The following is a 25087-nucleotide window of genomic DNA, read 5'->3' as shown; positions in this document are numbered from 1 at the left end:
CATCTCGAAAATGTATATAGATCAGTGTAACAAAGAGTTACGATTTTATCGAAATTTATCCCATTTCTAACCCTGGAGACTGCGCACGAGTCCTTCGATGTTAGCCAATCAACATCGTCTTAGCGGCAAGCAGAGCTCGTTTCAGCCAATAGCTTTATTTTATTTCATTTCAATTTTTTAAATTTTTTTTTACATGACGTGTCGTGATTAATTACCTAAGATTGCTGGCTCTTAAGTTTGTTTACTTCCTGATTCAAGATGGCGGCTGTTTCAAGCGTGAAGATTTTGCGTAGCAAATTTAGCGGCTGTCTCCTTGGGGCGCTGTTTGGCGATGCGTTGGGGGCAGAGTTTGAAGGCTACTATTGGATGTCACCCGTACCCGAGTGGGCATTTGAAGTTTTTTCTGAAGAAAAGCTTTTGAACTTTCGGGAAATGGATAAACCCCGTTTCAAATTCACTGATGATTCAGCCATGATGATGGCCTTGTGTCGTTCTTTGCTGTCCGAAAAGACGCTTAACATCAAGAAACTAGCTCGGGAGTATACCGAGACGTTTTACCGTGAGCCATATCGTGGTTACGGAGGTGGAGTGAAAAGTGTTTTTCGCAGATTACGAGATGAAACGTTCAAGGATGTCACCCTGCCAGCACGAGAGCAATTTGACGGAAGTGGCTCGTATGGCAACGGAGCTGCAATGAGAGTCGCTCCTATCGCTTTGTTCAACCACGATAACCTCGAGGAGCTTAAGAAAGTAAGTTTAGTTTAAATCCAGGCAAATTCATACTCTAGAATAACTATTTATTTGTGGTCAGCTTTTTTAGTGAATTTTCCTTTAACATTTCATATCAATCATACATTCATGGAGGGGTATTCTTTAGTTATTCCAGGAATTAACGTCTTGATGTCTGCCAAATTTTCAGGACATATTCTCGCTCAAATCATTTCTAGAATTCCGCCCAAAATGCTCTGGTAACGCACGCGCATGCGCACGGCATTAACGGTGCGGTTCTTCAAGCAATGGCTGTTCACGAATCATTGCAAACACCGCCAGGAACTCTTGATGTTGAAGGATACATCGACAAAATGATCGCTGCTGCTGAAGAGTTGGAGAGGGTCGAGGTGGAGAGTGTCGAGGTGGAGAATGTCGAGGTGGAGAATGTCGAGGTGGAGAATGTCGAGTTAAATGAACCAGCAGAAAAGTAAGCAAACAACTCCCTCTCCCCACGAAACTTAGACTTACGATAAGTTGAGAGAAAGAATTATTCTCTCCACGCGTAGAACTTCACTGCCCCAACCCCCCCCCCTCCCCCCTCCAGGTCACGAATCCTACGTCATACCACATCCCTACCCCAAGTGACCCTGACCTTTATTGCTTTTAGAAAATAAATTCCAATTTAAAAAATAAAGGTGTTTTTGATTCACTGTTTTTAGCCATGTTCTTCGGCGATTTTATAGATCCAGTGCCTTTTAAAACCATTTCAAATAGAACCATTAAAATACGTTAAATCTTCCCTTCGCAGTTCCAACATTTGCGATGCTTTTTCTCGGAGGCTTTTGTATTGTTTCACACTCGGAAACAGTCGGTAAGCTATTGTGTCTAGATCGCTTTCGCGTTTCTATAATATAATCTGATGTTATATTATCAGATCGAACGATGAAGGTCGAACACCCGACGAGGAACAACGGAGATATGACATATACATAAGCCCCAAGTCGTATGTAGATCAGTTTCGAAATATCAAAGAAATGTTAGTGGGATCCAAAGACAACCCAAGCACTCAGCATGTCATTAATACCTTGGGCACTGGCATAAAGGCCATCGAGGCAGTTCCAGCTGCGATATTTTCTTTTCTGTACAAATCTGATGCCTGTGTAAAAGATGTCCTGTTCTACGCCATGTCTCTGGGTGGCGACACTGACACCATTGCATGTATGGCGGGCGCAATCGCCGGAGCGTACTGGGGCCGAGAAAATATCCCGGAGGATTGGTACCCAGTCACAGAGGGGGTGGAAAAGATGACCCAGTATGCCGATGAACTTTACGAGTTGCGTGTTCCGCAAAGCACTGGTTAAAAAGACTACAGAATAAATGAAGTCCTTTCAAAGATCTTTTAGACGCTGATTGTAGAGGGCCAAAGTGTTTAGTGACTGAGTTTTTATCGGTCAAAGAGATGCGATGCAATAGAATTTTATTTAAGGAACATAGAAACCTATAGTATGGTGTCCGTTTTTCCGCTAAAGGCTGCTTTCCACTTACGCGTTTTTTATACGCACGTACACGTACGGAAAATTTGAAATGCTTTTAAATTTTTATTATTTAACATCTAGGTAAACTAATGCATACTAAAATATGCAGAAAAGTAAGTTCCATCGGTTTATTTGCTTAGTTTTTTCAAAGGTAGCATGTATAAGGATTTAGACTTTTACGTGCGTCTACGTGCGTATGAGAAACGCGTGACTGGAAAACAGCCTTAATAATGCAACACACGACGCAACGCTTTTTATACAATAATGAAAATGTAATATAGTACAAAATCAGTAGTTGATAGTTGTTCGAAGATTTTCATAAAAATCTTGTATAATAATCAACATAGACGATGTGAAATTCTTTTTTTAATTGAAACCAGTCTTCGAGCCGTCATTTGAACGGTGTTTCAAGAAGGCATCTGCGCTATAGCTGTTTCTCAGTATGAAAAGGTTATGGAAATGTAATAATATATAGTTTAACTTATAAAAATGTTTGAAAATACAAGAAAATAAATTAATACACGTCTGGTAATGGTTGAACTGCATACGAGGACATATTCTTACTAATTTTGGTCGATCGGTCAAAGAGATGCCATGCAATAGAATTTTATTTAAGGAACATGGAAACCTAATTATGATGTCCGTTTTTCCGCTCCTCAAAGGAATGCCTTTGGCGAGCAGGAACGCCTTCATTTAACACCTTGAAGCGCGCCAAGGCCCCAAAACATCCGCTGCTTGAGAGTGGTACCCACACAAGCTCACCATATGGCAAAAAGAAACGATATGCGTGGTAAAACTCCAGAATATTTTTCGTTAAAACACAAATCTCTTCGATGTGCTTTGAAGCAGTGCAAAAGCTTCGCACGGACAAAGATGTCCGAAATGTGACGAATGGCAGATGGTGTTTTTGTATGCACACTTTGAGTTTATAAATTTGACAGGAAATTGAAAATCAACACTGAAGTCAACCTTTGTAATAAGCACAAATAGCTTCGCGTGGGTTCGTCGATGTAAATTAACGTTTGCATTAATAGACTTGAAGTATTCAAATGTATTTTTTGCATATTTTACTAAACACCTACTTCGAGAAAGAAAGAATTAAACATTGATGTCAGAGTCAATTTCAAATATTATGTTACACAAAGCAGAAGTCTTTCTACGCCTACAGTATATCTTGTCGAATGTCGAAGATAAGGATTTCAAATAACGTTTGTCAACTCAGTATTCTCTCAGTACTCAGTACTCTAACAGTATTTATTTCATAATAAATATGGCAACTTTAAATTTTTCAATTTTTTTGCCACACGACACAGCGGCAACACCCGGCCTGTCGACAATCCACGATTGTAAACTCATCCCTATTTTGGCGGGGAAATGCGATGCATTCTGGTATACTGTGGTTCAAGCAGATACGATCTAGTAAATATTGGTTCATCATTTTAATGAAAATTCAATGCAAGCGACTATATTTGGATTTTCGAAATATGTTCGCCTTTTTTGAGCAAATAAAATATTGACACCCGACGAGACGTCGGTTTTAATTAAGAAATGATCGTTTGCAAAATTTCACTGGGTAGAAATGATATTTTAACTTGTCATTCAATGCTAACTTTCAACACAATTCATGCACAGGCGATGCTATGCTTAGAAATGATCTCACGTCTATCAAAAGAGCTGATGTTCACTGGATATACTTTGTATATATAACACCAAGCACACTCTGGTCGAAATTACTCGAGATTTTCTACATCGAAAGATCCACAATTTTGAAGCAAATCAAGCTGTCAAAATATATATCGCGTGTATACAGTTCTTGCAATTTGCATACATGCATGCACGAACAATTACCAATGTTCCAGCTATTGTCTTGTAATTTGTTTTTATTCAATTATCACCAATGTTTACTGCACATTGACAGACAAGCTTTAAAGAGCATTGGCATTTTACTATTTACCACTGACCGCGGGTAAAATATTTCTCAGGTAATCAGGACAATTCTTCACACCAACGTCAAAACTAAATCAATATTTGCTCAACCATCGCGCGGGGTTAATGTATACCTTCGCAGAAAAAAACCCATGCGATTGTTAAAACACACAATCAATGTTATTGCAAACGTCATATTTTCAAACAAGCTGGTCGAAATTTGCGAGCTTTTTTATCCATTGCCTCCTTACTAAATCCAAATTCCACGTTTAATCCAGGCCGTCTAAACTTGATGATAAATTTAGGACTCAGAGTGGACGATAAAAGCTATATTCATTACGTTACGTGCTTGAAATTTTTGTATGTTTTCGTAACAATAAAGACAAAACATATATATTGGACACTCGAGAACTTTAAGGATAAGCAATTTACTTCAACACAGTTTTGCGTCGATGTCGGCTGGTTGTGCTATCTTGAACCTTGCAAAATTCTATGAACTTCGACATATAAAAAGTAATCTTCAAAATGAATCTATCGAACTGAAAAACAATTTAAGGTATTCTGTATTATTCTGCATTTATGCACAATGCTTTGTGATCAATATTTTCCCTGTATATATTTTACACAATCTTTACTGACTGTACGAGTTTTCGCCGATGCTCGGGGGGAATTTATTGCGTGTGCAACCGAGATTTAAGACTGTTAATATAATTCAGTCAGTATTAAGCTAGCGTATTAATTTCACTTGTCTAAGTACTATAGTCTGAAAACTCGAGAGTAATTATTTCCATGGCAATTGTATCAATATTTACCAAACCACACAACTGTGTTAATGTGGTTTGGTCAGCATGAGAAAACACGCCACCATTGGCAAAAATACCAATTGTGTTTACTCAACAATTAAACCACCCATGTTGATAGTCGAAATCCCCCTGTGTTTTCCAGCAAATTCGTATCTAGACACGCGTCAAAGGGACCCTAAAACATCAATAAATCAGTTCTAATTTGCTATTATATAACAAGGCTAGGGTTGATTGCTCAGAAAAGATAGAGGTTCGTTAGCTTCTCAGTTTTTGGCTTGGTAAAAGATGAGATTTGCTGCTTCTAAACCCGTCGTTTCTATTAATTCTATCCGTTTGAAATTCTTGTCAAAAGGGTAGAATATATATATATAAACCTTATTAATTAATGGCGCTTTATACGTGCGGAACACACTTGGTAAATAGCCCACTGAGAAAATTACCTAAGGCTAAAGCTAACAGGGAAGTTCACTTTAAAAGGTTTTCATCCATTAGTTCTGCTTGAAAAATCCTCGGCAAAAAGGTTTCATGTCCTGTCTTGTTCATGAAAATCATTTTCAATGAAGCTTGCTGCATGTACATACACAACCTTGCTCCTTATAGTTTGTCTAACTCATAAATAGTTCCATGGTTCCATGAATATAGCTACTTTATACATAGATATATTTAATCATTCCTGCGGTTTACCAAATATTGCCAATTCAATTGCCATGGAAATATAGTCAATAATAATCATATGTACAAGCAGGTTCAAAGATAGAATATAAGTGCGTGAGTGATATATATTTATAACTTTGGGGCTGACAGTATCTATAGGAACATTTTCGACACAAACAATTGATTAAATCTTATTCTGCATCGAATGGTTTGACCGGAATCTCACAACGATATTTAAAGCTTTATAAACATGGAGTTATTAGATTATTTGATGTGAAGATTTGCATTAACCCAGGTTAAGCTTGCCGGCTTTTGAGCAACGACGTTTCCAGGTTTATACGAATGCATATGCATGGAGTGTATATTTTTGTAATTGCATAAAAAATAGCGAGGTTTCTGTGCGGATCGAGTCAGACTTTTATCTCAGCAAATGTGATCATCGTAAAGATTAATTTCATCCCATAATTTGGCATTCCCCGTTATTCGATGTTGTTGGTAACTGAGCAACTTGCCATCGAGTTTTGATTATGTTTGCATTATAATTGGGACGTTAATTCAGACTCACAATGTCACTATATACTGTCTGTATATGTCGCGTATAGCCAAATGCGTGGGTATACTTGGAAAGTATACCAATCTCATTGTCATTTCGACGAAGATTAATTTTCTATATATGCGTATAATACTCGACACTTTTCAAATTCAGGAAATTGAGTGCTGTCGTATATATATGTTGTCTTACAAGAGCCTCTCATTAAGATCATATCTTTTTACAAAAAAAAAAAGGGAAATTTGTCCATTTTTTTTCAAAGGATATGTTTGTCATATAAGCGTTAGAAGCATGCAATCGCGAACGATAAATCAATCTTTTGAAAAATATGGGCAAATCCACAACCAAGATATCTACGTTTTCAGTCCGTTTTTTTTAACAATGTCTATATGTGGGACGTGCTAGTCGAAATATGAAATTTTAATATATATTCTGATCATATCAGCTGGCTACGGCCGGGCACGGCCGCCCGAATCGAAACTCTCTGGCATAAGTATATTTTCATAAATATACTTTGTTTAACATGAATAGCAGCACGATTTTATATGTGCAGATTGTGATTTCACATTTATGATCGACATGAATTGTGTATTTACTTTGAAAAACAATTATTAACAATGTAAACAGCAGTTTTAAACGTTTCTAAATTATATTGCGTGCATGCTGCAAAGATGCATCCTTCATCTTAGCAACAGACGACTGTATATTCTATAAACACAGCTTTTTTTCATGGAAATATCTAAATTAAGGAATTTGAAAGTGTCCCAATGCACGAAACCTTGATTGAAATAAAACTGACGCGCGTATATAATCCCTTTTACTCCGGCTGCGCAATTATCTCAGCGTCAGGGCTGAACCACAAGACAGCAGAGCTAATATTCAGTTAAACATGTTTACAAATTTCAAATCAAGCCTCAAAGCGATCCGAAATTGGGAATAATTAATTTGGGGAAATAAAAGATTGAAAATTTTCGCACTTTTTCCCGTCTATTGTGCTGAAACAATGTTTAAAACATGACTATAAGTAATTTAATCCGCATTTAAATATATAGCTAGTAGCTCCATGGTCTCGTTTTTGCCATAGTTGTTCCACAAATCGCCAAGGTGGGCAGGAGTTTGCGGTTGAAAATATGTTTGTATATATGCTGTCTGAACAATGCAAGGGGATTGTTCGAATAACCGAGACTTGAAGTCATCGTAGTTTACAGAATTGTGTTTTGCCAGTTGCAATTGTGATATATATTTGCTCGAGGCAATGTTCAGCCGACATGCTACGTGTAAAATTTGAAACTTGAAAAGTATTTCACACTTAACGGTTCTGAGACAGACGATTGGGACATGAGCCAAGTTTAAAAAGTTATCCATATAAGCTAGATGGTATTGAGTCATATAAAAATCCGCGTATAAAAACACCCTGATAAATTGATCTCTTTCGTATCGTTACGTTGAACCAATTCACCTTTGACAATCAATTTACTCATTAATTTTTCGCAAAGTCATATGCTGTAACTGATATATCACTCAAAATGTTCCCCTGATATCCTGAACCGAAACTAAACCATTACTTTTTTTGGTATAGGGAAATTTTTCAACAGTTTGCAATTTTTGCAATAATGTATGAACTATGAACTCCTTTATTAGTTTAATACTCTTGTTTTTGCATGCCAAATAATCGCGATATTATAACCAGAAACCGCAGGTCACCAAAACTAATACAATTCATGGCAATTATAGCTAAAACTTGTATTCGTGAATACAGGCTTTTGAACGGATTTAGCCGACTTTGTGAGTCTAGAACGCAGTTCGGGCATGTCCTTCCAATAATATATGTGTAGACAGTTAAATAGAAAAACAAATTATTATCGGAATAGATTGTGATAATTTTCTCGAAGCGCTGAGATAACAATTAATCTTTTAGCAAAGTTATCTTTTAACTACCAGCTTGTGTTAGTCCGTAAAATTCCACGCATAAAAACATTTAAGCAATTTTTTAAACACACCATGCCTTCTTTAATTTGTACATTTTGTACACAAAGATAATGCATGTTAATTTCGAACAAAAAGCCGGCTGATTTTTCCGCACCGTCTTATTTATCTTTTGTAATACGCGGCACAGCAGTTTTTGCGTAAAACGTGCTTGAATTTTGCCCCTCAGGTTCCGGTTAAGTATTGATGAAATTTTTCCCACCTTTCAGTGCCTACATATATATTTCAATTCAAATTGATTGAACGTTTGATGGCATCAGCTAGACGTATGTTTTAAGACGGACCCCCAACCACGCCACGGCGTTTTTGTGAATATTCAATGAATGTGTTTATAATATAAAGCTGTGTAACGTTTTATCCCAAGTTATTCACAGCTCAAACTGTGTACGAGAATAAACACTCGCAGCAGCTGTCACCGTTCGTATTGTGATTACCTATCAGCAACACAGAGGGTAAGTTGTACTGTTAAACTAATTCGTACTGTGCTAGGGCTTTAGTCACGTCCAGGGCGAATTTATGGGAAAACATTTTTGTGGCATATCTGTCAAAAGTAATATTAAGCCTCATCCCAATCTCGAGCAATTCGGGTCTGTACTTTACCCATTTAAATTAGAGATGTCGTTTTGTGTTTGCATTAGCAGTTCGCTATCAGAATAGAAGCTGTCAAAGAAGGGTTAATATTTACACTTGCCTTTCTCTATCGTTGACACTACAACGTCGGTTAATTGAACCTAGTAATGCCGAAGACTTGAAAAGCAAACAGGCTTTTTCATCGAAAGAATGGCAGGCGAAAATCACGCGACACATCTTATTAACTTTGAACAAATGTTAAATAGTCCACACAGGGCGATCGAAATGCCTTCGAAAGCGTTTAAACTTTGCTAATCCGGTTGCTTCCAAGCTTCGCTTAGAGATTTCTTTTGAGTCGAAATAATCCGGAATTGAAAAGGTCTCATCTCATTGTTTTCAAAAAGCCCTGCCGTGCAAGCGATGTTTTAAGATATTAAACGCAGCAAGGGTCTGCCTTTCAAATTTCCATTAGCTTGCACGCTAGCCATCTGCTGTGGCTACAAAATTTACACTTCAATGTAAATTCAAAGCTCTTCGCGGCCATTCACAAGAGTTTCAGCAGCGGGAAGTCTGGCTAATTCAAATGAGATAGAAATTATCGACTACTCAGCTTTGATTGGCTTTTGTCACATGCGGTTGGCTGTATCGAACCTGCGCTAATTATTATGATTAAATTGTCACAAAGGACGAACGCTGATTGGCCGAGCGCCCCCAGAGAGTTTATTTAGTTTGGGTAATCACTTTTAGGCCGCATTCAAACACGCTGCATGGGGTGAAAGCCTCGCGTTGCTTTCATCTCCTCAGAGCAGATGCTAGGGACGAAAATTAAAACTGCGCATAAACTCGGTAAAAATGACGCTAATGTCTCGTGTTGCGGTCTGCCCCAGACTAAATGAATGGTTAAAAATGTGCTCGCAAACACGCTCCCGTGTCAAATAATTCAAGCAGGCCTAGCAGATGCATTTAATGTTTAAACAAAAGCGATGTTTACTTCGCTGCATATCATTCACAGTTTGACACTGACAGCACAATGGAACTCCCATTTTTAATGTGAAAAACAGGAAAATTATCGATTTTCAGCAAATAGATCGGTTCGTGTTTGCCCAGAGTGTGAGTCGTGCTAGTTCAGCGACAGATAGTTCAACACCAAGTTTATGAAAGTATTTATACGCCCGTTCTACGCTTTCGGAAACAAAGGGCAGTTGACAGGGCTATATGTGACAGGTTTTAATTGAGCCTGTGCGCGCCGGCCATTGGATGAACCCGGCCTAAGATATTTGTAAGCAACCCCCGCTGAAAACTACGGCATATTGAAATCTCACTCGCTGGCTTTCAGATCAACACACGAGATACGGTTGGCCGTTCTAAAAAAAGGGTAAGTATCCAATGTTCATAAATTTGATACACGCGGGGGCTCCATATAATAATTCGAGGGTAGTATTAAAATATCACCCGCGATGCGATTGCCATGTAGTATTTTAATAATGCCTGCGCGGAATGTTGTGACCCGAGCGAACGCTTTTGAAAGGTAGGTAGGGTAAAAGCCATAAATCATCTCCACCACTTTACCATAACAACGGCATGGCAGGGCCGTTAGCTAGCAGCGTACTCTAGCAACGGAAAGGACTTGCTCTAGTGTGTCAAAAAGTGCTACGAGTCTGATTGATAGTGATCGATTACCTTTCTCACTGACTACATTATTAATGTCTTGCGCGATAATATAATAGCACACGCAGGGCCTCGCTCGTACGGGAAGAAATATTAATAACAGTGGGATTAATTAATGGAACTCGAACCTCTACTATAGAACTTCGCTCGCTGGTTGTCGAAATACCACATATATCGGACACCACGTTTTTACTTCACGTCGTTTTCTGTCTATCGTAGCGTGTAAGCCGTCTGCCTCACGAGAGCAAATATCGAATCGTTTGGTATATTAGCTCAGACGGGGTTCTTTCATGTTATATTAAATCATGTTTACGAGCGTACAACTCGAAGTATTTCGCTTCTGAGCGTGCGAATCGATCGACGTGGCTTGTACACCTTGACTGGCTTCGCTTCGGAAGGCATTTTCTATCGGGAAATTCGGGCGGAAAAGCGTCGAACGAACGAGGAGAAATATGTTCATAATACTCCGGTAATACATATTTTCTGTGTGTTCAAGTTTGATACAGATTACGATGGGGGTTATGTGGTACTTAGAAGCGGTCATCGTGTCCTTGTGAGCGACTTAACTTGCCTTGCTCAAACCCAGTGTCTCAGAATCGCAGACAAAAGCGCTTCAAATTTGATCCGGAGACGTCTTTTCAGTCAAGCAAAACCAAACAGGGCCGATCATGGCCGCGGCTATCTTCGTACCGTGTGTCGCGAATGCGTTTATTTAGCACTTGTGATGGACATTGTTGCAATACGGTCGCGTAAATCTTGCGTTCGTACGAGGTATTTACTGTTACAACTGCCTGAGTACGCCTGGCGCCGAGCATTCTGGTAAAATGCGACATAAGCCGAACACATTTTCAACAACTGAAGTCGTTTTATTTCTCGTGTTGACATACGAGAAAGGAGCTAAGTCGCTTACATGTTGCTGGGATTACGCGCACTCGCTTAGGATTGCCGTATCCTCAGACATAATGTGCTTGTATGATTCTAGGCACGGTTGTGACGCTTCCAAAGTCATCAAGTTGAGAGCGTGAGCTCGTCGCAAGTGACCGGGAAAAAATACAAAGAGCTACGGCAGTGAGGACTCTGTAAACAGTGTCAGTGATGGCCGTTCTAATGGCAGCGTGGTTCTTTTATGCTACACTGTGGGTGCTGAAGAGCGCGATATTGGTTCATAGTGAAGGTAACTAAACATATCTGAACTATTCGCTATAGACTATAGTATCGATACTTCGTAACAAATCGACATGGTCTGTTGCAATAACCGTGTGAGTGAAATATGATCGCATGTGTTTGTGTTTATTCTCAGCTCCTTATTTCCCATGGAATGCACGAAGCTCTGAGTATTTTTCCCTTTTTTTTCGTGCTTAAAATTCGCGGGGACGCTTTACCGGTTCTGCCAAAAGGACCCAAACAAAGTTCTTCATGTAATTATAGAAGTTTAAAAGCGTTCCACTTCACATCGCTAGGGTAAAAAAGGGTTCCTTTCCGATCACAAAAGCTTATTTGTGCCTTTGCCAATATGCTTTCTTCATTAAACATGTGGTTTGTAGCCATCGGCTGCCGAAACCGTCTGTTTTTTGCACCGCAATTTCTCGTGTTTTCCGTCAAAATTTACCCAGCGATATAACGGCAAAATACTACGATATAAATGGCCTAGTAATTGGTAGTGCGATAGGGTATTTGATATACCAGTCTTCCGTTGCGTGTACGTAAGATTTATGGACTCATGACAGGACATGCTTTGCCTTCAACTTATTTCATTCCGGAAATCATAATAATTTCAAATTGCGCGCTGTATTCTAATCTAAATTCAGAGCAGAACAATTTTGTACAAGTAAAATATCGCTTTGGTTTTATTCGAGTCGATTAAAACGGCGCACAGCAAGCGACAGAAAGTGATTGAACGTGAGGGAAATTTTGAACGAAATCTTCACAGATATTTTCCGCCTTCTGGGCAGATTGTTGTCATAGGGTGTTCATGTTAAGGTCTGAGTGTGCCTAAGTGTTTCTAAAGTCAACTTGGAATTCAAAACCTTTTCCTGAAGGTTTCGACTTATATAAACGACGTATATTGGGACTGTTAATCTATACTGAGCAGGTCGTTGTTTTTGTTTTCGTGCCTTGCATGATTTTATACAAAGGATATTATGCCCTTTCACAATGCTGTTCGCTTTTTTTCCTCGTTTATATTCACGGCTGTTTTGCAAGCAATATAGAAACCGCACATTTTTCGAAATGAGCCTATATTGATTCAGATGGCCTGCTGAATTTACGGCAAAGTTTAATATATTCGCGATACGAAGTGTTGTTTGGCGATGCATGAAAACTTGCCTCAAGCTAAAACTATTAGCCATTCAAGCCTGTCTGCAAAACAGCTTATTTTTAAAGGATTATGTCAAAAAAATTCGCAGGGAAATAGCGATTTTAGGGGATAACACTGATTTGTGGGAACGTTGACAACGGCATCATCGTAAATATATACGCTTCGTGTTTTATCTATAAATCGACCTCGAGTGGGGAGCCATTATATTTTTTTTAATGACAAAGAAAACACAAGCTATATTTCGTATCTTATGTTGTGGTATAGTAAGACTCGCGAAGCATCTAAGTCCAGCGACTTCGCTTGCTCGTTTACGCCACCCCAGTCGTTAAAGCAGGCTGGATACGTGAGCCAACGCATTTCGAGGATAATTCTTTATGTCGTTACTTGTTATTACCTTCGTTTATCTGCCCGCGATATCAAGCTTGCTCGTTTCGTAATCAGATTCTCACATCGCGCCAGGTCAAACCGAGTTGACCGCATAGTATATATGTGCACGAAGAACCTAACTCATAGGTTTCGTTCAGACCAGATCGCATGTCCTAACCATGCAACAAACCTTTGCAAAATTGGCTGGCTTATGCTATACATGTATACGCACAATTGTATTTGAGATACACAGACGTACATTAGTGTATATTTAGCAAGCATTGTTCAGGGACAATAATACCTACCTCACTGGGTCACGCGATTTCACGCATTCATCTAAGTTACAGAGAAACCTTTGAATTCGGGCGTTTTTAAGTAAAACATCGTTAATTTCAAAAGCAATTTGCTTCATTTGTGAGTAAATTGAAAACTCTATCGAAGAAATTAAAAAATAGACAACAGGTATATCTAATGGGCTTCGTTTCTAACAACACAAATGATTGGAACTTCAGGTGTTTAATAGATTTTGAGTTCGTTTCCTAGTTTTTAAAAGCCTCTCATGTTTACGTGGATAAATATACTATACGTGCAAAAAGCGTGTATTTTTGTAATGAATTGAGTCTTAGATTGATTTGAGATATCAGCCTTAAGGAAAACGGGTATATGCATGCATGTAAACATCTTCAGTGTATATTCAAACGTGAATTGTGGCATTTGCATAATACCTTTCGATTATTCTATATCCATATATACATATTTTAGCTGCAACACAGATGGTCAGGCAGGCATTGTGTATATTTTGCAGGAACTCCGCCTATATAGTTTTCAAGCCATCGAGACATTTTGAGCTGTTAAGTAAATTATACAAAATTACGATGATGATGCATAAGGGTTAATAGCATTAGAGCCATTGAAATGTTCACTGATTTCTCAAGGACGTCTGCTGCAATTAACTTCATACTGCCAGTCGTAAATAGTCTCGAGTGTTTGTATGTATGCATGCTTATATTCTAGCAACGTACTTTCGTATTTATGTGTAAGCCAAGATGAGTTTCACCTAAATTTTGTTTTGACGTTGCCTAATGCATGCAACTGTCTTTTTTAATGGTAAAAAACAGCAAAGAAAATAGGCTATTTGGTCGTGCGAGAAATTTATGTAAAATTGTCGGAAATAGATGTTAGAACGATCTGGTTTCATTTGAATAAAATTCAGACAAAATGTTAAACGGAGGATCATGCATGTATTGGCCTTTTAAATACTGAAAGCTTTAAGCAATTTGCATATTATGTTATTGGTAAAAATTGCTGCCATATTTTGTATAGTTATTATACTTTTGCTGGAAACATAAAGTTATTTTATGCTTTTAAGGTAAACAATTTCACCCATTTTTTCGCTTTGCAATATATTTATATAGCCTACACAAAAGGCTTTGTCATATATCACAGTGTGGTCATATAGGCTTAATATTACAAATACCAATGCAATGTTAAGTGAAGTCATATTTTCTGAATAATCTGGAAAGTTATTGATGCTCTCCAGAGAAAAATAATACCTTTGCAAACTCTGTTGGAGAATTTTATCGACTATCCGCGAATTTTCCTCTTGGAACACAAATTCGTGATATTCCAAATCCTGATTTTATAATACCTTAATTGTAAATCAGCTTACTACCCTATTGCAATATTTCTTCGGGTCAAACAGCTTTGTTCTAACCGCCTGATTAATAATCATTATCGCGAAAAGATTTAAAGTCATATAAAGTAGTCAAAACATAATCTATGCAAGATAGCTCGCGGAATGTGAGATCTCTTACCGACCTAAATACCGTGTATTGCTGTATACAAGGATTATTTTTTATTTAATAGCATAAGGAATAATTCGCATTCTTTAAGATGGGTATAGATGTAAAAATTATAAGCATATCATATGCTTCCAAGATACCAAACTCATATACGTGCTTGACTTGTGAACTTCAAGTTCAAAAATCGTAAAAGAGTCCTAATATTATTGCTTGCGTGTAATATGATACCCAGGAAAAGCGACTAAGATTTCAGATAATTTCACTAATTGAAATACTTGTTGAGATTAGACGCCGTGGAAATTGTTTTCGCGCTTTTTTCCCGCTCGATTTCAACGTGAATTCGCTGTTTTCTAAGCGCTATAGTTGTTGAAAACCAACAACATTGCAAAGGTCGAGTGTTTTGAATGCCAATATATTCGGAAAGTTCAAAAACAAACGCTGGTTCATGCAATGCCTGAATATGGGAACTGATTATTGCTTGAATAGGGTATTAATAGGTAAAAGCACACAAATTTAATAACTTTGATTAACAACTACATGAAATGAATGAGTGAGTGTTGTTTTATGGAGATGTTTCAAATTTCCATACTAGGGTTTGTCTTCAGAGACCTAGCAATATCTCGTAACAGTCTCTCACCTTGGAAGTTATTACGCAACCCGGGCTGCATCTATCGCAAATTGCATTTGTAAGATTAAAAACATGTGTAAAAGGTTGACATTGAAGATTTCCATATTAAAATCTCGTTCCAGGCTTTCGAATATGAGGTAGTTATTCGTGCTTGGCTTTTTTAAATCCACTTTTCTAGCAAAATATTTTATTGGATTCAATATATTTTGCTCAAAGGCACTGAAATAGCTCAGCTAAAACACGCGAAGCATGTCCTTGTTAAAATATCATATGACTTCGGGCATTTTTATTTGATGTTCACAATCTTATAAAATCTATTCATTAAGTGTCGCGATGAATAACTATCCCACCCCCAGACCAAATTAATTTCCCTTTAGATTGTGAGGTAGATTGCTGCAATAGGACATGTACAATGCGAATATACATGCACCTTCCCCCAACTGAATATTCAATCCGTGAAGATGTTTATTCACCTAATCCAATTTGAAAGATCTGGAAACAATTATCAACTAGGGGTAACAAAACAGTATGAATGAAGCTCAAAAGAGACCATGGTATTTTTACTGTAAACATTGAGTTTGACATTTGAAAGTACCCCTCGCTGTTCTCTATTTTGGTTTCCGATGTGGTTCCTTATGCATCATTTCCTTTTGAAATTACGTTTCCGTGTTAAAACGTATGAAACCTGAGAGTTTTGTGTACTATACCGTGTAGACAGACCGGCATAAGTAATATAGGACGAAACATATAGTGCCTGCATAGGATTTCTTGTTGTGTTTCCATGGCAAAATCGGCATCCTCAAGGACTGTTTCATTTTTTAACCTTCATGAACTAAAAAATCGTACATAATTTGTAATTTTAGTTTGAAAAGCGGCCAAATTTGAAGTGTTTTGCCCGAAGGCAGTTGTGGTTTTGGAAAATCTAGAAGTACACGTATTTTGGTGTCTAATTTTGGGGCGATTACGTTATTGCGAAAAACATTTCTACATGCATTTTAACAATAACAAGATTTTGTGTGGGAAATTCCTCTAGCATTTTTGCAACTGCAGGCATTGATTTGAACATCAAACCAGACTGGAGTCAAACGTAAATTATAAACGAATGGTTTGTTCGTAATGAAATAACAGAGGCTAACTCGAATTATGGCAGGTGCATAGATTTATTAAAAACTTCCAATGACAGCCGTAATGAAGTGTCAATTTCTAAATTAACAAGTCCGTTTGATTTGAACGTCAAAGTGTATAATAAGTTAAGTTTATGTGTTATAAGTTCAATTCAACTAGCTTTAACTAAAGGCTAGCTTTAAATTACAATATGTTGTTTCGTAAAGCCTATTTTAAGCTCGTTTACGAAAGAATCTCCTAACTTTGTTTCACGAATGAATCCAAATCAGCAAATTCCATAAATTATAATATTGCTGACTGCATTCAAACGTTCGCCATTTTCACATAGTAATCATTCTTGCTTGGGTACACAGAAATATTGACGTTAAACAACGCAGCCACATCACTCATTAAGTCCTTGTCAACACTGCACCGCGGACATAATGTAATGGCCTTCAAAAAATATTTGCAATTCCCTAAGGGTAGATTTTAGTGTTCTCCAGACTCCCTGTCCTTCGAAATCACAAGAATTGCTGTAGTAAGTACATTTGCACTTCCACATTCTAACGTGGCAACTGTATCCGACTTATTTTTCCTCTTTTTTAACCCCAGTACGCAAATGAAAAATTCTTGTCATAAGTCACTTTTAGCACAAGACATGTTTAAAAAAACTGGCTTAGAATGCTTGGATGTGAAGGGCGTTTCCTTGAAATGTTTCCCGTTTAAGTGAATTCTGCTGCGCTGAATTTGAAATTTGAAACGTTTTTCATTTCTAGAGATACTTAAATAGTGATAAAATTTCGTGAAATTCGGAATTCGTGAATTTGGGTATGAAACGCAATATGCCAACCACTTATAAAAAGGTTTTGCGGAATTTGAGGTTAACAAGCACTATTCCATTTGCATGACAGTAATATTTGTGACCCAGTAACGAAACATGCACGACATCGCATAAAAGAGTTCTCTGACAACCGGTATTCCCATTCTTCTGACGAGAAGGAAGCAGTTTAGAGTACCTAGTTCCTTGAAAATAAGGATTTTGAGTGCAGGACGTGCATAGATCCCCCCTGCAAAGCGACATAGTAATATTGTTTGTGTGTTATTTTTTATGATTCAATCAGAACCAACTATGAAACAGAATTCTGTACTATAAGAGTATCTAAAACATTTGTATTTTTTGTAAATACAAACAAATTTCGACTTCCCATGGAAAAAAGCCATAAAAACTACAATCAAAATGTTTCATTTCATATTCCTGTATTAATATATATTCCTGCACCTACTCGATCTCGTATCAGAATTAGCTACAATTGAATCAGCTAAACAGGCCACGAAAACACATCACTATCATTTAAACTTGCGCCATCGTACTGATAACAACGATTTCTGTTGAGGGTCTCTCGACCTAATATATTCAATGAGTATAAGTTTTCCTAATGATTGATCATGTCATAGTAATGATCGCCACTTATAGCCCAAACTTTACCACGATGCATATGCGAATCAAAACTATAGTTTAACTCGTGGTCTTCAAATCAATTTCGAAACGCCATTTTCATTTTAAAGAAAGAATATATCTCTGGTATTCTAAAAACTGACTCAGAATCGATATTGATCATGCAGGAACTTTGGTTTCTAGGGAAAAAAATATTCCAACCATGCAAGTTCCTTAACCTAAGTTCCTCTTAGTAAGTGCAAGCGCGTTTGATGAATAGCTACATTCATGATGAATATCCCTTTTTTTTTTCGTTATACGGAACATATATAGAATTCATAGAACAGGATTACTCAGGGAAGCCTTGCAGCATTATTTGAGAGAGCTTAGGGTGAAAATATTTGAGATAATTAAATTTTTTTTTGGTTGTGAAATTATTGAAATCGTGCCCATAACTAGAGAATTTTTGGCTGGAAAAATTGCCCCGCGGGGAAGCACTGCATGCAGTTAAACCACTCGCATCGATCGAGAATATTCAGCTCAGTTAAGATGTACCACCAGACATTAGATACCTGCTTGTCAATTCCCTCTAGGTTTGCCTAGTTGTTTCTTGTGGCTGCAAGAACTAAAACAAAGGACCTCCCTAAGCTAAAGAGAGATCCATGCATGCATGGACAATAGTTCTGTATGTTTTTATACCTTTGGAGTCGTACATTGGCTGTGTGTTTCAAAAGCATATAGTGGGCAATATATAGATTTCGATAATGATTGTAGTAATTAAACGATGTTTAGTTGCGAGGTTTTAATGTTGTGTATATTGTTAGTTAACCCCTTCCCCCCCTAGTGATAAGTATTCTAAATCTAGTTCGTGATTTAGCCCATGTAACGTATAAATATAGAAAGCATTGCGATTTAATAAAGAATGCCTTATTCTTTTTCCTAATTCGATTGAGACATCTCTTGTGGCGTTGAATCGAGATGAAATTTTAAGAATTCAAACGCTTTTTTCCGTTTCAACAAAGCATGAATGGCGACGTAAAGCCATTCAGGTTTTCAGGATTTAATTCGCTTTGTCCATCTCTCGTTCTCACAGTGGGGCTTATACAGCCAAGACTGACAACCAGACATTCTTTTACAACTTTGGCGCGCAGGTGATGATGGCCCATCAATCAAGCAAAGTCAATGCCTCACAACGCCGTGTCCACATTGTGACATGTACATTAGCTGCGCAGATATGATGGGAATTCCAAACGAAAGTTGGCGCGTTTATGTCAAAATTCATTGTATTTTTAAGCTCATCAGATCTGCTCTCCGTAAAATCGACCACCTAGTAAAAATCGCATTATCGTGCGAATTAGTCTCTTCCAGAAAATGTCAACCTTATTTTTAAATAGGAAATCGGATAAACTACTGCATGTTATTATTTTTTAGAAACGAGTTTTCGAAAAGCAAGTATAGAATTCATGTAAAAAAAATGCCTCAGAATTCGGTTTGTAAAAGAAACGCTGGTAGCTTCAGAGACATTTGCATTTGCTAATTGAATTTAAGATTGTGTATAGGAAAAGGCAAAACGCTTTTACTCTTTTAGATTTGTCAAAATGTCTATATGCAGCACACGGACTTAATAACCAAATTTAAGAATATAGCTCAGAAGCTGGTAATATTAGTGACTCCATTTTCACCTGTTTAATTGCTGGTTTTAAAGATCTTATATCAGATGCAAAACATTTCCCATTTGTCAAAATGTCATTACGATCAACGTTGTTTTAATCAATCTAGAGAATAATGAAGATGTGTGTCCAGTAAGATTATTAATTGAGTTAGCAAACAGTTTTTTTTATAGAAAATGTTTTTGTTATGTGTTTTAACTCTAATGCATTCAGGTCAGATATTCATACTTGTGTCAATAGAAACATGCGCGACTAGCTTTTACAAATCCCTTTACAATAGTACCAGTAATGCTGGAAATCTTCTAACGAGGTGTCTGTGTGTAATAACCGGCCTTGCTGGCACCATGAAGATTCACCGTGAAACTGTTTATGCAAGTTCATCATATCGAGTTTACGTTAATGTGCTTGGCTATTGTACCATATCAAATTGTCACGATTGTTCATTGTTAAACGACAGTAATTCAATTTGATGCTTTGAGAATTGATTGTTTTAGACTATTTACAATTTGATGTTGTGAGAACTCTCTAAAATACATCGTTTACAATTATACTGAGAATATACTGACATATACAATTATACTGACACTATACTGAGAATCATTTGCAATGCAACACACTATTTACAATTTGATGCTGTGAGAAATCTCTAAAGCACACTGCACTGACAATTTCCTGCTGTGAAAATTTTTCAAAATACACTATTGACAAAATTTCCACTGCGATAATTGTTCAAAATTAACATATGGTAGCTCTTTAAAAGCAAATCCTAGCCAGAAAAAAATGTCGCAAGTCCGGATTAAAAGCGCCTAAAACGACTTTCTTCGCCAATTGGTTTGAATTTAATACGTATTTAATAAAGTTATAAGATACGATTTCGACTTATATTTGGCGACTTAATTTGAGAACATTATTGTGCGATTTTTCCTATATTTTTTTTTCATCTTTAGAGGAGATCTATGTATTATATATTTAGCATCAAGGTACTTAAACTCCGCACTGCCAGCTGTTTTGCGTTAAGGATATATTGCTTTAGTACTTATTTCACAAGGGAAGCAATCATTGGATCAATGACAAAATAATATATTACCTTACGATATGAGATTAAGCGAATATAGCTTACTTATCAACATGTTCATTATTTCTGTCTAATTCCACCCACTTAGAGATATTTCGGCAATAAAATAGGAATGGTATTTTCAGATATGACTAGATCAAAACATGGTCACCTATATATATTTGTTGAAATTCGACTGAATCCAGACAAAACATGATTATTCGTTTTCCTCAGGTGCAATTTGCCTGATCGTATAAGCACTTCCGTTCAATAATATTATAAAAGGTTTTTCGACCCCGCGCGTCAGGTAGAAAGACATACGATATTTTGTTTTTCCGAGCACGCAAAAAATTCCATTCCTTCCTGTGGGATTTCCACACCCCGAGCCTAACAGGACTTGAACTTTTGCTCTCAGATAATTGACTATAGTCTGTGTTTTTAGCTATGGATATACAAAAAAATCTACAATAGTATTAACTCAAATCATTTGCAGAAACGACCTGAGGATATCCGGGCAGCCATTCAATTCGACACAATCGTTTATGTTTTCTTTGGTTACTTCAAATGCATTTCACGACGTAATATAAAAATCGTGAAATTTTCATTTCATCTTGAAATTACTAATTAACTTTAATTAATACCAACTATCCCTTGCATGGGTGGTACTTTTTTTCAAAGATACTGCAAGTTTGACGTTTTTGAAACAGGAAACGAAATGACTGTGTTGAGATCTATTCACGTTAAACCAAGAGACGTTTTCAATTTACAGAAACAATGCAATACCGGTGCATGACGTTATTTGCTACTGTCCCGAGCTTTTATCTCGCCATTTTTCATCGATGATGCAAAGTCTGCAACGATTTTACCGACATCACATCACCAACTTGTATTAGGAATAAAATTTTTCTCACAATGCTTAAATGAGTAATATCATCCTCTTGACACAAGATACAATAGCTGTCTCGTTTACAAAATTCGCCATAATCGGCGCATTAGTTTCAGCTCAAGGCACCCTTTGTTTTTGCTCGTAACCTTTTTTGGTTATATCCGCGATAGTATTGCATTTCATGGAGCCGAGAGATATCCTTTGAATCCGATATTGTGGCTGGATTGTTTCTAAACTCGCTTTTCCTTGTGAAGAAATGTTAATCTTAAAGTTACAAGTGGTTGTTATAGCGATTTTCTAGAAAACATAAGGTGATTTTCACGCCAAAAGGAAATTGCAATTAAATTTTCTCTTGTGCTACACTCAGTGAGTTTAACTGTGATGTAACTACTTACGTCAGCAGTATAATCAACTTTTGATGATGGGATGAACCGAAGGCATGCATTTTCACTCGTTCAAAGACATTCTTTCTCGTTGTACTATTGAGTTTATGGCGTAGATCAAAGCTCTAAAGATTGATCTTTAAAACCATACTGAAAACTGAAATAAGAAAATCTTTTTAAAAAAATAATTTTTAAAATATGATGGGCTATATATGTGCTTCCACATTTTACACAAGTTCCAACCAAACTTTGACATCTAGCTTTGAAACTGTGATGTGTCTTGTTGTCCAGATTTAGCTAATACTGGAAATTTTAAAAATCTGTAATGGTATCCAAACCAATTCTTCTTTCGAATTTCGCAGGTGAGCCCAGGTTTCGTGGCACGCCAAAGACGAATTATAGTGCGTACTTGGGGGGCTCGGTCAAGTTAAAGTGTCCGGCCACTGGGACAAATGGCCCGAATACGAAAAAGACTTTCGTCATCTGGTACAAAGGAAACGAGATGATTCAAAGCGGAGATGAAAAATATAAGTCAAGATTTATGATGGATAGACCGAAGCGCCTGAAAATTACCGGTATCAAAAAAGAGGATGCTGGAATTTACAAGTGTAATGCTTATAATATGCACGGGAAAATTGAGTTGGTTATTGTGCTGAATGTTAAAAGTGAGTTTTTAGAAATTAAGCACTAAAATTCTGGCGCCTAAAAGACTAGTTTAATTTTAACTGTAGTTAAGAACAGAATTCGCCAATCAAGTTGTATTCATACTCATTTAACGATACTCATTTAAAGGCATAGCAAACCTAAATTTTATAAGATATTCAGACAACACAACGTATTTCAAAAAGTATAGAAGTTCAAAATGTGACCAAACCGTTTGTTTACGTATGGACTTGAATGAAATTCACTTTATTACTTGTAAACCACTTATTAAACTATATCATCGATTTTTTTATTTCTTTAGGTGTCAAAAAACCTGGACGAGGTGAGAGTTTGTTATATATATATTTTATTATTTCAATCAATATCTATTCCGTTTTTCCATACTTGTAAGTTGCAATCGTTGTTAATTTTTACAGTTTCTTTAAAACTTGCTCGTTTCTCTTAAAAAAGTTTGACATTTGAGAAAAACGATATGCAAATATCTTATGGACCAAATTTGTGTGTGTATTTTGATACAGTATCAATATTACCAGCTTTCGCTTTATGCACAATATACTTATTCCATGCTTTTTAATCAATGATTTAAAGCTTTTAAAATCCTGTGAACTCAATTCAAATATTCATATATTCACCACCTTGAATTTTCCCAGGAAAACCTCCGCGGTTCAAAGAAAAGCTGAAGATAAAAAAGAATTATAAAACAGGCGAAACGGCTAAGCTGCCATGTCACAGCACAGGAGACCCTGATCCCAATGTGAAATGGTTTAAGGATGGCGTTCCGTATGGTGTGAATAGAAGAACAAGTGTCGCGGCTGACGGATGGACGCTCAATTTGAGATATTTGAAGACAGACGACACCGGCTTGTATTCTTGTAGGGTCAGCAACAACGTTGGCTATATAATCCGAAATTTTACAGTCATAGTAAAAGGTACAGTATGTCAACATTGCTCGGGTTTTCCTCGGATGTTGCTCGGGTTTTCCTCGGATGTTGCTCGGGTTTTCCTCGGATGTTGCTCGGGTGTTCCTCGAGTTTTACTAGTCGCTGTTGTTTTTGCTGTTGTTGCCAAAGTGTTGCTAAGTTTCTAGGTTTTGCGACCGCCTGACGAACTCCAATTTCTCTTTATTTTTAGAACGGAGTATGAAACCAGTTATAGAAGAGCCTGAGGAAAAAATGCGTGCGGTTTCACGGGGCCTTTCGGTAAAATTCTTCTGTAAAGTTTCCAGTGTGGGTGAAGTTACTTTTGACTGGAGATGGTCCCGTGAAAATGGCAATAAGACGGTTGATTTGAAACCCTTGAAAGAATTTGGTTCAAAATACATCGGGAATGCTTCGTGCCATTACGAAACCAGTCTCAATCTTTTCTATTACGATGGCTTTTTGGTTATAAAAAATGTGGAAGAAAAAGACGAGGGAAGGTACAGTTGTTTGGTAAAGAACAATCACGGTAAAGATAAAATGGATTTCTTTCTTCGAGTGAAGAAAAGCGCCGAAACAGGTGAGAATCTACTAAGATATCTCATTGAATATTGCCTGAGAAAGTTACTTAAACTTGCTTATTTTATTATGCCTTGAAAAAGCAACACGAATTTGGTGAAATTTGATGGTGGAATATTGTACTAACATTATACCTAAAAATTTATCATCTCATTCAACCAGCCCCAGCGTACCAAATCATCTGTGATGTAGTCATTTGTTTGTAACGTTGTCCTTGGTAGAACGTTGTCTATTCTCTCTTCGTATACTAATGTTTTACAAAAACTTACATTTAGACGAAGATCAGAATGAAAATCGATTCTTCTTACCAGCGACGCAAAAGCCACCCCATGGGACCTCTTCCCAGGAAGGTGAAAGAGTTGATTCTGAAGAAGGAATTTCAATCACGCTTGTCGCTATTTTGACGGCTACCATCGTCGTAGCAATGATTTTCATCGTCGTTCTTGTCATGTGTTGTCGGAAACAACGCAAGAATCTCGAAAAACAATACGTGGACGAATACCAGCCCCAGAGTTTATTTCAACCGTACCCTGAGCATACCAGTATTTATCAAGAGATGCAGAGATATGCTCAAAAAAACCACAGCGGCATAGCCGTTGATGCAAATGCGGGCTCAGAAAATCCCCACATATATGAGCAAGTTTCGTTTCCAAGTTCTCTGAACTCATGTAAAACAAACGGCGAGTCGACGACAGCTCAGTCTGTTTCAAGCGAAATGTATTTAGCAAATTCGAGAACGTCACTTCAGACTACGCTTTGTCAAGGATGTCCACGAGAAACCTCGCTGGATTGCAAAGGGAAGAAACGAACATTCGCTACCTCGAAAGACTGGACGATCACGGGCGTGAACTTTACCGTCGGGTCGCATCCCCCGGGGTAA

General features: G+C 37.3%; 2 protein-coding genes across 3 annotated transcripts; both read left to right on the top strand.

Annotated features, from left to right (window-relative positions):
- Positions 1 to 35: 35 nt before the first annotated feature.
- On the top strand, positions 36 to 2279 carry LOC114525983 (ADP-ribose glycohydrolase ARH3-like). Of its 2 annotated transcripts, XM_028547457.1 has the most exons (4): positions 36 to 750; positions 948 to 1198; positions 1520 to 1582; positions 1646 to 2279. In XM_028547457.1, the coding sequence occupies exons 1-4, from the start codon at positions 259 to 261 to the stop codon at positions 2070 to 2072; spliced, it is 1233 nt and encodes a 410-aa protein (XP_028403258.1). In that variant the 5' UTR covers positions 36 to 258; the 3' UTR covers positions 2073 to 2279. The 2 variants fall into 2 exon arrangements, with proteins under 2 accessions (XP_028403258.1, XP_028403259.1); XM_028547458.1 differs by lacking the exon at positions 1520 to 1582.
- A 7892-nt stretch (positions 2280 to 10171) lies between these two features.
- LOC114525884 (fibroblast growth factor receptor-like 1) lies at positions 10172 to 25087 on the top strand. Its single transcript, XM_028547345.1, has 7 exons — positions 10172 to 10872; positions 11386 to 11577; positions 22411 to 22713; positions 23013 to 23033; positions 23362 to 23640; positions 23843 to 24208; positions 24483 to 25087. Exons 2-7 carry the CDS (start codon positions 11499 to 11501, stop codon positions 25085 to 25087), a joined length of 1653 nt encoding a protein of 550 aa, XP_028403146.1. The 5' UTR covers positions 10172 to 10872; positions 11386 to 11498.

This window comes from Dendronephthya gigantea, unplaced genomic scaffold, assembly GCF_004324835.1.
Source record: "Dendronephthya gigantea isolate DGI-Jeju-01 unplaced genomic scaffold, DenGig_1.0 000036F, whole genome shotgun sequence".
Taxonomy (NCBI): Eukaryota; Metazoa; Cnidaria; class Anthozoa; order Malacalcyonacea; family Nephtheidae; genus Dendronephthya; species Dendronephthya gigantea.
This window is presented reverse-complemented; position numbering and strand designations above follow the sequence as displayed.

Bases quoted from the DNA above. Each gene is read 5' to 3' on its own strand.
- LOC114525983 (XM_028547457.1), top strand. From the start codon at position 259: ATGGCGGCTGTTTCAAGCGTGAAGATTTTGCGTAGCAAATTTAGCGGC. The intron at 751-947 runs GTAAGTTTAGTT...AATCATTTCTAG, and splicing joins ACCTCGAGGAGCTTAAGAAA to AATTCCGCCCAAAATGCTCT. The intron at 1,199-1,519 runs GTAAGCAAACAA...TTCCCTTCGCAG, and splicing joins TTAAATGAACCAGCAGAAAA to TTCCAACATTTGCGATGCTT.
- LOC114525884 (XM_028547345.1), top strand. From the start codon at position 11,499: ATGGCCGTTCTAATGGCAGCGTGGTTCTTTTATGCTACACTGTGGGTG. The intron at 11,578-22,410 runs GTAACTAAACAT...CGAATTTCGCAG, and splicing joins GATATTGGTTCATAGTGAAG to GTGAGCCCAGGTTTCGTGGC. The intron at 24,209-24,482 runs GTGAGAATCTAC...ACTTACATTTAG, and splicing joins GAAGAAAAGCGCCGAAACAG to ACGAAGATCAGAATGAAAAT.